This window comes from Theropithecus gelada, chromosome 1, assembly GCF_003255815.1.
Source record: "Theropithecus gelada isolate Dixy chromosome 1, Tgel_1.0, whole genome shotgun sequence".
In the NCBI taxonomy this organism is placed as follows: Eukaryota; Metazoa; Chordata; class Mammalia; order Primates; family Cercopithecidae; genus Theropithecus; species Theropithecus gelada.
Genome location: NC_037668.1, coordinates 164,949,142 through 164,961,166, shown reverse-complemented (window position 1 = coordinate 164,961,166; position 12,025 = coordinate 164,949,142). Strand labels below are relative to the sequence as shown.

Sequence of the window (12,025 nt, the reverse complement as noted above, 5' to 3'; positions counted from 1 at the left end):
GTGCTGCTGGATTCAGTTTGCCAGTATTTTATTGACGATTTTCGCACTGATGTTCATCAGGGATATTGGCCTGAAATTTTTTTTGTTGTGTCTCTGCCAGATTTTGGTATCAGGATGATGCTGGCCTCTTAAAAAGAGTTAGGGAGAAGTCCCTCTTTTTCTATTTGTTGATATAGTTTCAGAAGGAATGGTACCAGCTCCTCTTTGTACCTCTGGTAGAATTTGGCTGTGAATCCGTCTGGTCCCAGGCTTTTTTTTGGTTGGTAGGCTATTAATTACTGCCTCAATTTCAGAACTTGTTATTGGTCTGTTCAGGGATTCGACCTCTTCCCGTTTTAGTCTTGGGAGGGGGTATGTGTCCAGGAATTTATCCATGTCTTCTAGATTTTCTAGATTATTTGCATAGAGTTGTTTATAGTATTCACTGATGGTAGTTTGTATTTCTGTGGGATCAGGGTGATATCCCCTTTATCATTTTTTATTGTGTCTATTTGATTCTTCTCTCTTTTCTTCTTTTTCAGTCTGGCTAGCAGTCTGTTTTGTTAATCTTTTCAAAAAAACCGGCTCCTGGATTCATTGATTTTTTTGAAGACTTTTTCATGTCTCTTTCTCCTTCAGTTCTGCTCTGATCTTAGTTATTTCTTGCCTTCTGCTAGCTTTTGAATTTGTTTGCTCTTTCTTCTCTAGTTCTTTTAATTGTGATGTTAGGGTGTCGATTTTGGTTTTTTCCTTCTTTCTCCAGTGGGCATTTAGTGCTATAAATTTTCCTTTAAACTCTGCTTTAGCTGTGTCCCAGAGATTCTGGTACATGTGTCTTTGTTCTCATTAGTTTCAAAGAACTTACTTATTTCTGCCTTAATTTTGTTATTTACCCAGTAGTCATTTAGGAGTAGGTTCAGTTTCCAGTTGTGTGGTTTTGAGTGAGTTTTTTATTCCTGAGTCCTAATTTGATTGCACTGTGGTCTGAGAGACTATTTGTTATGATTTCCATTCTTTTGCATTTGCTGAGGAGTGTTTCACTTCCAATTATGTGATCAATTTTAGAAAAAGTACGATGTGGTGCTGAGAAGAATGTGTATTCTGTTAATTTGGGGTGGCGAGTTCTGTAGATGTCTATTAGGTCTGCTTGATCCAGAGCTGAGTTGAAGTCCTAAATATCCTTGTTAATTTTCTATCTCGTTGATCTAATATTGATAGTGGGGTGTTAAAGTCTCCCACTATTATTGTGTGGAAGTCTAAGTCTCTTTGCAGGCCTGTAAGAACTTGCTTTATGAATCTGGGTGCTCCTGTATCGGGTGCATATATATTTAGGATAGTTAGCTCTTCTTGTTGCATTGATCCCTTTACCATTATGGAATGCCCTTCTTTGTCTTTTTTGATCTTTGTTGGTTTGACATCTGTTTTATCAGAGACTAGGATTGCAACCCCTGCTTTTTTTTTTTTGCTTTCCATTTGCTTGGTAAATCTTCCTCCATCCCTTTATTTTTACCCTGTGTGTGTCTTTGCACATAAGATGGGTCTCCCGAATACAGCACACCAGGGGGTCTTGACTCTATCCAATTTGTCAATTCGTGTCTTTTAATTGGGGCATTTAGCCCATTTACATTTAAGATTAATATTGTTATGTGTGAATTTTATCCTGTCATTATGATGCTATCTGGTTATTTTGCCTGTTACTTGATGCAGTTTCTTCATTGTGTCGATGGTCTTTACAATTTGGTATGTTTTTGCAGTGGTTGGTACTGGTTTTTCCTTTCTATATTTAGTGCTTCCTTCAGGAGCTCTTGTAAGGCAGGCCGCGTGGTGACAAAAATCTCTCAGCATTTCTTGTCTGTAAAGGATTTTACTTCTCCTTCGCTTATGAAGCTTAGTTTGACTGGAAATGAAATTCTGGGTTGAAAATTGTTTTCTTTAAGAATGTTGAGGCCGGGCGTGGTGGCTCATGCCTATAATCCCAGCACTTTGGGAGGCCAAGATGGGCGGATCACAGGGTCGAGGGATCGAGACCGTCTTGGCCAACATGGTGAAACCCCCTCTCTATTAAAAATACAAAAATTAGCTGGGTGTGGTGGTACACGCCTGTAGTCCCAGCTACTTGGGAGGCTGAGGCAGGAGAATCTCTTGAACCCGGGAGGTGGATGCTGCAGTGAGCTGAGATCGCGCCACTGCACCCCAGCCTGGCGACAGAGCAAGATTCCATCTCAAAAAAAAAAAAAAAAAATAGAATGTCAAATATTGTCCCCCACTCTCTTCTGGCTTGTAGGATTTCCACATAGAGATCCCCTGTTAACCTGATGGGCTTCCCTTTGTGCGTAACCTGACTTTTCTCTGTGGCTGAGCTTAACATTTTTTCCTTCATTTCAACCTTGGTGAATCTGACGATTATGTGTCTTGGGGTTGCACTTCTCAAGGAGTATCTTTCATGTATTTCACTGTATTTCATGAATTTGAATATTGGCCTGTCTTGCTAGGTTAGGGAAGTTCTCCTGGATAATATCCTGAAGAGTGTTTTCCAACTTGGTTCCATTCTCCCCATCGCTTTCAGGTATACTGATCAAATGCAGTTTTGGTCTTTTCACATAGTCCTATATTTCTTGGAGGCTTTGTTTGTTCCTTTTCATTGTTTTTTGTCTAATCTTGTCTCCACGCTTTATTAAGTTGATCATCATTCTCTGATACCCTTTCTAAAATATCTGAAGGTTATTAAGGCTTACACTATCTAAATTATATTTAGATAAGTTACCCATAAGCTAAAAGCTAGAGTCAGATGACAGTATCTAAGATGAAATCTTGAGTGTAGGTGGTATCCTTGTTTTCTTTTTCATAATCTCTTTAACTCATCTTAGTACTTATTTATTTCTTTGTTTGTTTGTTTGTTCTGGGAACCACAGTTGAGCTTTGAGAGGCAGGAGGACAGTGCTTGATGTGTTAGCAGCTAGTAACCTGTATTTTAACTGAGCTGAGAACAGTAGTAATACTATGCTGGCAATAGCAAGATTTTTATCTCTGCAGCCTTATAGTACAACTGTCTTGTTTTAAAACTGGATTTTATTTTAACTAAATTCCTTTTTAAACCAAGATAGTTATATATAAGAATGTCTTTGGATTGGAAGCCTTGGTTTTAGTTTATTCTTGAATTGTCAATATCAGAAGTTTAGAAATAGTAAAATTCAATGGCAAAGTAATAGTACATAATAACCACAGATTTATTGTGAAATGCTGGAGCCAACATGGAGGAATGGCAAGTATATGAGCTTTGACAATAGATGGGACCAGGGTTTTGAATCCTAGTTCTAACTCTTACTAACTCTGTGACCAAATGGAGATACTCATCCTGAGATTTCCTCATTGATAAAATGACATATCACCTCAGTGGAGTTGCAAGTGGTATTTTGCTTTTATCGCTATGTAAATTAAAGATAAATGAAACTTACGAAAAAGTGTTTCTATAAATAAATGCTATGTAAAATATTTTCTAAATTGGAATAACTTTGAAAAACTATAGAGTATAATATGAATATGCTGTAGGTACCATTTTAGCAGAATAACTAATACCTCATGTTTGTGATTGATTTAAGTATTTATTTCCTTTTAAATACCTGTGGGAGTACTTGGTCATAGTAGGCACTCTAGCCACTTTATTAGTCCAAGAACTAAGTTCATTGTAGGATTTTTTTTGTAAGTTCTGTGTCTAAATCTAATACAAGAATAGTAAAAGCCATGCAGTGGCAGAACTTTTATCCTAATTTATAGGCTAAAAAACTTCTTATAATACTTAAAAGCTTTCCTTTCTTCAATAGATTTAACCTTCATTTCTAATATATAAATGTAATTTATTTTTGCTTAGGCTCCAGTGGTTGGAGATGATAAAAATATAATCCTTGTAACACAGATATAGAACCTAATGGTGGCCTTTGGATGATACTTCAGCTCTCACCCAGTAAAGTCCCTGGGATTCCACATTCCCCAAATCCTTTTCTTTTCACTGAAATGCCAAGTAGCCCTCCTGCTTTTTCTTCCATAACCAGTCTTCCTACTGCTGCTCTAAGATGTCATGCTATGCTCTGCCACCTGGTGGTCGCAATGTACACTGCTGTTTCTGTTGCTGCCGCAGTTGCCTCCTACTACAACACTGAGAGTCAAAGTGTAGAGGTTGGGATTAAGTCTGCAGGTGTGATGTTCAGTGATAGGGGCTCTGGAGCCAGATTTCTAAGTTTGAATCCCTACATCACTGCCTCCTTGCTGTGTAACCTTGGACAGGTTTTACAGTTTTCTTATCTGTAAAATAGGCAGGGTAATAGTGCTTACCTCACAGGGTTGTTTTATTCAATTAATACAAATGCTGAGAACATTACATACTGAAAACAGTACACGACAGAAAACAGTAAAATGCTGAAGACAGTATTTGAAACATAACAGTGTTAGCTATTGCTATTATTCTGATCGGAATGCTTTAGGTAAGCAATTAAATGTGTATATTTTATTTGGAGCTATCATAGCTCCAAACTGATCCTAGCCTTGTGTTTATTTTTTAATGTTGATCTTTTCTAACTCCATTATGTATATACTTTGTTATACATAATTTTTAATTCTCACTATCTCATATTGTAAAGTTAAGAAGTGAAAAAAAGAAAAAGAAAAAGAATCACACTAAAATAAGAGTTCTTTTTTTTTTTTTTGAGACGGAGTCTCGCTCTGTCGCCCAGACTGGAGTGCAGTGGCGCGATCTCGGCTCACTGCAAGCTCCGCCTCCCGGGTTTACGCCATTCTCCTGCCTCAGCCTCTCTGGTAGCTGGGACTACAGGCGCCCGCCACCTCGCCCGGCTAGTTTTTTGCATTTTTTAGTAGAGACGGGGTTTCAGCATGTTAGCCAGGATGGTCTCGATTTCCTGACTTTGTGATCCGCTCATCTCGGCCTCCCAAAGTGCTGGGATTACAGACTTGAGCCACCGCGCCCGGCCAAAATAAGAGTTCTTAAAGTGAGTGAATATCATATGGAAATAACCATAGCACAATAGTGGAAATTTTAGAAATTTGTTTTTTTAATTTAGGAAGTTAATCAGTGAAATGAACTTTGTTCTGAAAATGTATCCCAATTTTCCAAGTAAACTATATATTTTATTTGTGTTTTTTACATACTGTAACAAGATAATTTCTAAGTTTTACTTTTATTCATTCTTCTTCCCTTTCTGGGGTGTGTGTGTGTGTGTGTGTGTGTGTGTGTGTGTGTGTGTGTCTGTGGTATTCAAACATTATTATGGTATGATGTTCCGTTTTTCTTGTTTCTGTTCTGTTTCCTTCCTTTTTCATATTTTTGTTTATATGTATGAAACAGTATTATGGTGTGATATTCTGGTTTTTTCCTACTCAATTTTATACTGTACACATTTCCCTTTTTGTTAAATAGTTTAATATATCATAAGTTACTCATTTTGGTTGGATATTGTTTTCTTTTTGTTGTATAATATTATAATGGTTATTTTTTATTTATACAGCTTTTTTCTCCTCTCTCATGTGTTTGTAGAACAACTGCCAAAAGGAGTGTTGAGAGTACATGAATGATTTTGTGGCTCTTGAAATATTTTCCCACATTTTGATCCAAAAGTGCCATGCTTTTTAATGCTATTAAACACAAATTTGCTTTCACCCATAAAACATTGTCTAGGAACAAAGGTGAAAAAGACAGGATCCCTGCTCTCTAGGGCTAGAGTATAACAGAGAGGATACGTACAGATGAATGACTAAAAAGGCTACAACATTCTGAGTATGAAGGAAGAACTGGGATAGTTGGACAGTAGCAGTGTGGAAAATACTTCTTAAAGGAGATTGAATATGAAAATATGGTCTTAATTTGAAATAATTATTGATGCTAATTTTTCTTTCTTGCATATTATGTTTGTCATTTCCGAAACACATTTTTTTGCTTTGCAACAAAGTGACTTAACTCCTGCCAACTGCATGATATGGTAGAAAGAGCACACAGGTTTGGATAAATTGCTTAATTGTCTAAACCTCAGTTTCTGCACATATAAAACATAAATGATACTTCCTTTAGAGAGTTTTGAGGATTATAGAAAGTGTATTTTATCTATTATCTCCAGGCTTATTTCAAAAAATATTTGAAATGAAAGAATTAATATACTAATAAAGTATTTAGCACAGTATGTGGCATATAAGTTAGACTTAGTAAGTAGGAGCCACTATTGGTTTTATGATTGCCAATGTTAAGCATTCTGCTTCTTACAAAGCATCAGCTTTCCTATAGATACTGCTCAGTTTTCTAGAAGCTGAAACTGCCACCTTCTAAATGATCAGAATTCACTTCCTCAACCTCCAGAGTAAACCCAGCTCTTGAGTCTTTATAGTAACTAAAAAGCTAGCTTCTTTCCTTCGTTTCCTTTCTTCAGCCCCTGCTAACTGCCAGGTACCATTTTAGATGTAGGGAATAGGAAGATAACTCAGATAATGTCCTACACTGTCTACCTAGAGAAATAGAGTCAGAGGTAGGTGACTGTACACATGTCAGAGAAATCAGTGGTTCTCAACCCTGGCTGCTCATTAGCATCACCTGGGGAAGCTGTTTAAAAATACCAGTGCTGATACCATACTTTAGATAATTTAGGGGTTAATGCAAGCAGAAACAGTATTCTGTAGGAATCTGTACTCATTGATAGGTTGAGTGAGTCATTTTGATTGGAAAGAGAACTGGAAAAATCTTCACAATTAGAGTAATATTCAAAGCAACGACAAAACTTAGTCTATATTGTTAGGAGGACAACAAGCTAGGGCACAAAAACTTGAAAACTGATAGCAGATTGGAGAAGGAAATGGTAGATTATAAGGCTAGACTAACAAGTACAAACCAGCTAATAAGAAAGAAACTTTACGTCTGTTAAGGAGTTTAGATTTCATTATGTAGAAAATGAGGTAGACTTTATGAGAGAATGATATGATGCAATCTCTGATTTGGAAAAAACAGCTAGCCACTAGTTTATAACATTGTCAAAAATAAATTCTAGATGGAATTAAAGTTATGGAAAAAATAGAGAATAATATTTCTCTTTTTTTTTCTTTTTTTTTTTTTTTGAGACGGAGTCTCGCTCTGTTGCCCAGGCTAGAGTGCAGTGGCCAGATCTCAGCTCACTGCAAGCTCCGCCTCCCGGGTTCACGCCATTCTCCTGCCTCAGCCTCCTGAGTAGCTGGGACTACAGGCGCCCGCCACCTCGCCCAGCTAGTTTTTTGCATTTTTTAGTAGAGACGGGGTTTCACCGTGTTAGCCAGGATGGTCTCGATCTCCTGACCTTGTGATCCGCCCGTCTCGGCCTCCCAAAGTGCTGGGATTACAGGCTTGAGCCACCGCGCCCGGCCGAGAATAATATTTCTATATTTTGAGGTTGGAGAAGACCTTTATAAACATGTTATGAACTCCAAAGTCATAAAGGAGAACATTGAAATTAACAGATTTTACCAAGTAAATATTTAAAACTCTACAATAAAAGGTACCCTAAAGTTGAAAGTTTGGCGACAAACTAGGGGAAAGTATTTGCTACCTCAGTGACAGAAGGTTAAAGTACCTAATGTATACCAAGCTCTTACAAATCAATTAAGAATAGGCAAAAGATTGAACAGGTAGTTTAACAAAGAAGAAATACAAATGGTTGCTAAAGCACGTAAAAGGATGCTTATCTTCAGTAATAATCAGGATTGTAAAATCAAACAAGAGTGAGGTCTTTGAAACTTTCATGCTGATACAGAGTTTTAAAGTGAATAATATCTAATGTTGTCAAAAATGTGGAGAAACAGGCAGACTGATAACATTGTTGGTGGGAGATAAGTTGGTGTAACCTGTCTAGAGACTATATTAGTGGTTATCTATCAAAACTTAAGTTGTGGTTGCCCTTGGACCCAGTAGCCACAACTAAGAATTATACCTGGAGAAATACAATGTTGTAACATTGTTTGTAATGCTAAACAGTGTAAATGTATACATATTTGATAGGCATTAAACTTTTTTGTAGGAATATATACCAGACTGAAGAAACTGGTGGAGGAGGGGCACTTTATATACTTCTGTAATGTTTGTGATTTTTTTTTAGAACTTCCATATAACTGTGTGTGTGTGTGTGTGTGTGTGTGTGTGTGTGTGTCTGTCTGTCTGTCTGTCTGTCTGTCTGTCCATCCATCCATCCCAAATCTTATCTATCTATGCCAAAGGCTAGAAGTCCTGTTCTGGATGAATTAGATGAGGAAGAAGTTGGAGGCAGGAAAACCAGTTAAAGAATTTTTTGCCTTGTTCAGGTGTGAGAAATGTTTGGGTCTGAATTGGAACTGTGACAATCAGAATGAGGAAGAGGGAAGATTTGAAAGATAGAGAATCTATAAACTTGTACTATGTGGGTGGGAAGAACGAGGAAAGACCATCAAAGATGGTTCTGAAGTTGGTAGGTTATATTGCTGAGTAAGCAACTATGACATTATTAAAAATAGGAAAAACAGGAAAAGAAGCATCTTTGGAGTAGAAGATAATGAGTATCTTAAATATAGATCCTCAATATGTATTTGAACAATAAATTAGTTTGGTTCAGTTAGCTCATCTTTAGCATCTATAATTTATGCTTTCTTATTAAGGCTGGTCTTGTGTAGTTATTCTTCTGCTTGTTAGGAGATGTCATTAACATTTCAAAATATATAAAAAGCAATTTCTAAGTATAATTTTTAAACGATTTGTTCTTGTTTTATATTTTCAGAGTGCACATTTGGCCATGATAGATACCCTCATGATGGCTTATACTGTAGAAATGGTCAGTATAGAAAAAGTAATTGCGTGTGCTCAGCAGTATTCAGCTTTTTTCCAAGCCACGGATCTGCCCTATGATATCGAGGACGCTGTCATGTACTGGATAAATAAGGTAGGATTATACTCACTTGAGTAAATTGCATCTCATAGCCAGAAAATGTGAAATTCTAAATTATACATTGCCACTTCATTACTCTTTTTGTTTCAAATCAGAGTGCAAACTTAAGTTGTAAAATATACTTAAATTTTTTTATTAAAAAAGCTTAAAATGATGAAAATAGATTTCTGTATACTCAGCAATATTTATAATTATTCTTTTTTTTTTTTTTTTTTTGAGAAGTAGTCTCGCTCTGTCACCCAGGCTAGTGGCTCACTGCAACCTCTGCCTTTCAGGTTCTAGCAATTCTCATGCCTTGGCCTCCCAAGTAGCTGGGATTACAGGCATTTGCCACCATACCCGGCTAATTTTTGTATTTTTAGTGGAGACGGGGTTTCACTATGTTGGCCAGGCTGGTCTCGAACTCCTGGCCTCAAGTGATCTACCCACCTCAGCCTCCCAAAGTGCTGCAATTACAGGTGTGAGCCACCATGCCTGGCCAATATTTATAATCATTTTTAATGATTAATCTAGTTCATACCAGATTATGGAAAAATTCAGAGCACTCCTAATAGTGAACTATACACAGTGGGTGTTCAGTAAATATTTTTTGAATTCATTTCAGGAATGAAATAATTTTCTTACTTTTCCGGTTAGAGGATTCTTAGGTTTGCTTGACCAAGTTGCACAAGATCATGATTGTGGATTTCTCTTCTTGGAAATTTTTATGAAACTGATTTATGCTTTGAAGATGCTTAATTTGTCAGCTTATCACTCCCTTTGCAAATTTGAGTAGTTAATTTGTCTTGATCCACTTTCATTTACCACTGTCAGCCAAGAGAAAATTACACCTTATCTGAAGACAAGCACTAGAAGTTATATTTCCAGGTATCTTTTCTTGAAAGCTGGCATGAAGCTTGCAATAAAAAGCTAAATGTAAAAAACACTATTACAGCTATCTTCATTATCCATAATATCAGTATCATTGTAGAAGGACTGCTTAATACTTTGCCTCTGGAGTTCCTTTATTTCTTCATCTTTAGTAATCTTTCCCACACTCCTCCTCAGCTGTAGAAAATCACAGTCACGTTCTAGACCTATTCATCTTGAGAAACTGTGCAAGCTTCACATCCCATTACAGACTTCCCATTCTTGAACAATTTTTCCTATCTTCCTAACTCACTTGCTTTAAATATTAATTTAAAAATGTTCAACCTCATTATGACTTATAAACCATTGAGCCTATTAATTTCTCACAATCTTGTTGGACTTCATATTTGTCCATCTTGAACTTAGATTTTTATAAGTACCCTCAGTTCTTATGTCTCCCCTTCCCTCCCTGTTACTCATTTGGTAACAGCTCAGATGGTTTAGCTCAGTTACGCATTTTATTTATAACCTGCACTTGCAGAGGCAAATATTGCTGGAGAAATTTACACAAGGAAGTTGGTTTCACTTTAAGTTCATAAGCACAAACTTCCACTGCCAGTCCAAGAAATGTGTCCTTAAGTTTGCTTTCCCACGCTTCATGACAACTGTTACCCATTTTCCTGATTCTCGGACCTTCTGTAACCCTTTCCCTACTACTGTCAGCTAAATTTGCCTTATCTTTTCTTGAGACCAGAGATGGGAAGGCTTTAGATGGGAATTATCTTCCCTTTATACTAGCAAATCTGTAAACAGTTTTGGATTAGCACTCATTGCCTTTTGTCCTGCTGTTAGAATGAAGAATTTCCCCCTTCACATCAAATGTGAGTTCTCCACTACTTGCTCTAGAACTTTCTTCCCTTTTTCATGGTCATTGGTCCTCTATTTCAGTTCTTACATTTTAATGTACATAAAAATCACCTGGTGTATTAGTCCATTTTTCTTCTTATAACAGAATACCTGGGCCGGGCACAGTGGCTCACGCCTGTAATCCCAGCACTTTGGGAGGCCGAGGCAGGTGGGAGGTCAGGAGTTCAAGACCAGCCTGGCCAATATGGCGAAACCCTGTCTCTACTAAAAATATAAAAATTAGCTGCACATGGTGGCGGATGCCTATAATCCCAGCTACTCGGGAGGCTGAGGCAGGAGAATCACTTGAACCTGGGAGGCGGAGGTTACAATGAGCCGAGATCATGCCAGTGCACTCCAGCCTGGGTGACAGTGAGATTCTCTCAAAAAAAGAATAATAATAATAATAACAATAACAGAATACCTGAAACTGGGTGATTTATAACAAAAAGGAATTTATTTCTTATAGCTATGGAGGCTAAGAAATCCCAGGTGAAGAGGCCACTAGTGAGAGCCTTCTTGCTAAGTTGGGGCTCTGCAGAGTCCTGAGGCAGCACAGGGAATCATATGTTTGAGCATGTTAGCTCAGCTCTATCTTCCCCGTCTTATAAAGCTGCTAGCGATAGCCTGTTGATCCATTGATGTGTGAATTGGGTCGGCTCTCATAAGCCAATCACCTCTTAAAGGTCCCCACCTTTCAGTACTGCCCAGTGGAGATTAAGTTTCCACATGAATTTCAGAGGGGGGCAAATATTCAAACCATAAGAACCTGGGAACGTGTTAAAATGGCTGCTCTGAATGAGGAGGTGTCTAAGGTGAAGCAGGAGAGAGTGCATTTCTAACAAGCTCCAGGTGATACTAATGCTGCTGGTCTGGGACCACACTGTTATTTGTTCACTCCCACGTCGTCTGACTCTTGAAGCTCCCTATTGGATCGTTCTCGTAAGAATACAGATTTGGGCCAGGTGTGGTGGCTCACGCCTGGAATCCCAGCACTTTGGGAGGCAAAGGCAGGCGGATCACCTGAGGTAGACAGTTCAAGACTAGCCTGGCCAACATGGTGAAACCCCACTCTACTGAAAATACAGTAATTAGCTGGGTATGGTGGTGGGTGCCTGTAATCCCAGCTACTTGTGAGGCTAAGGCAGGAGAATTGCTTGAACCTGGGAGGCAGAGGTTGCTGTGAGCCGAGATGGTGCCATTGTACTTCAGCCTGGGTGACAGAGTAAGACTCCATCTCAAAACAAAACAAACAAACAAAGAATACAGACTTGGAGGCTGGGCACAGCAACTCATGCCTCTAATCCCAGCGCTTTGGGAGGCTGAGGCGGGTGGATCATCTCAGGAATCCGAGA

General features: G+C 38.1%; 1 protein-coding gene across 4 annotated transcripts in view; it reads left to right on the top strand.

The window, feature by feature from the left end:
* Window positions 1–12,025, top strand: part of CAMSAP2 (calmodulin regulated spectrin associated protein family member 2) — a 116,866-nt gene that overhangs the window by 59,177 nt on the left and 45,664 nt on the right. For all 4 annotated transcript variants that reach the window (XM_025404264.1, XM_025404290.1, XM_025404271.1 and 1 more), the window contains exon 3: window positions 8,748–8,909. In XM_025404264.1, the coding sequence (XP_025260049.1) occupies window positions 8,748–8,909 (162 nt within the window). The remainder of the gene's footprint in view (window positions 1–8,747; window positions 8,910–12,025) is intronic.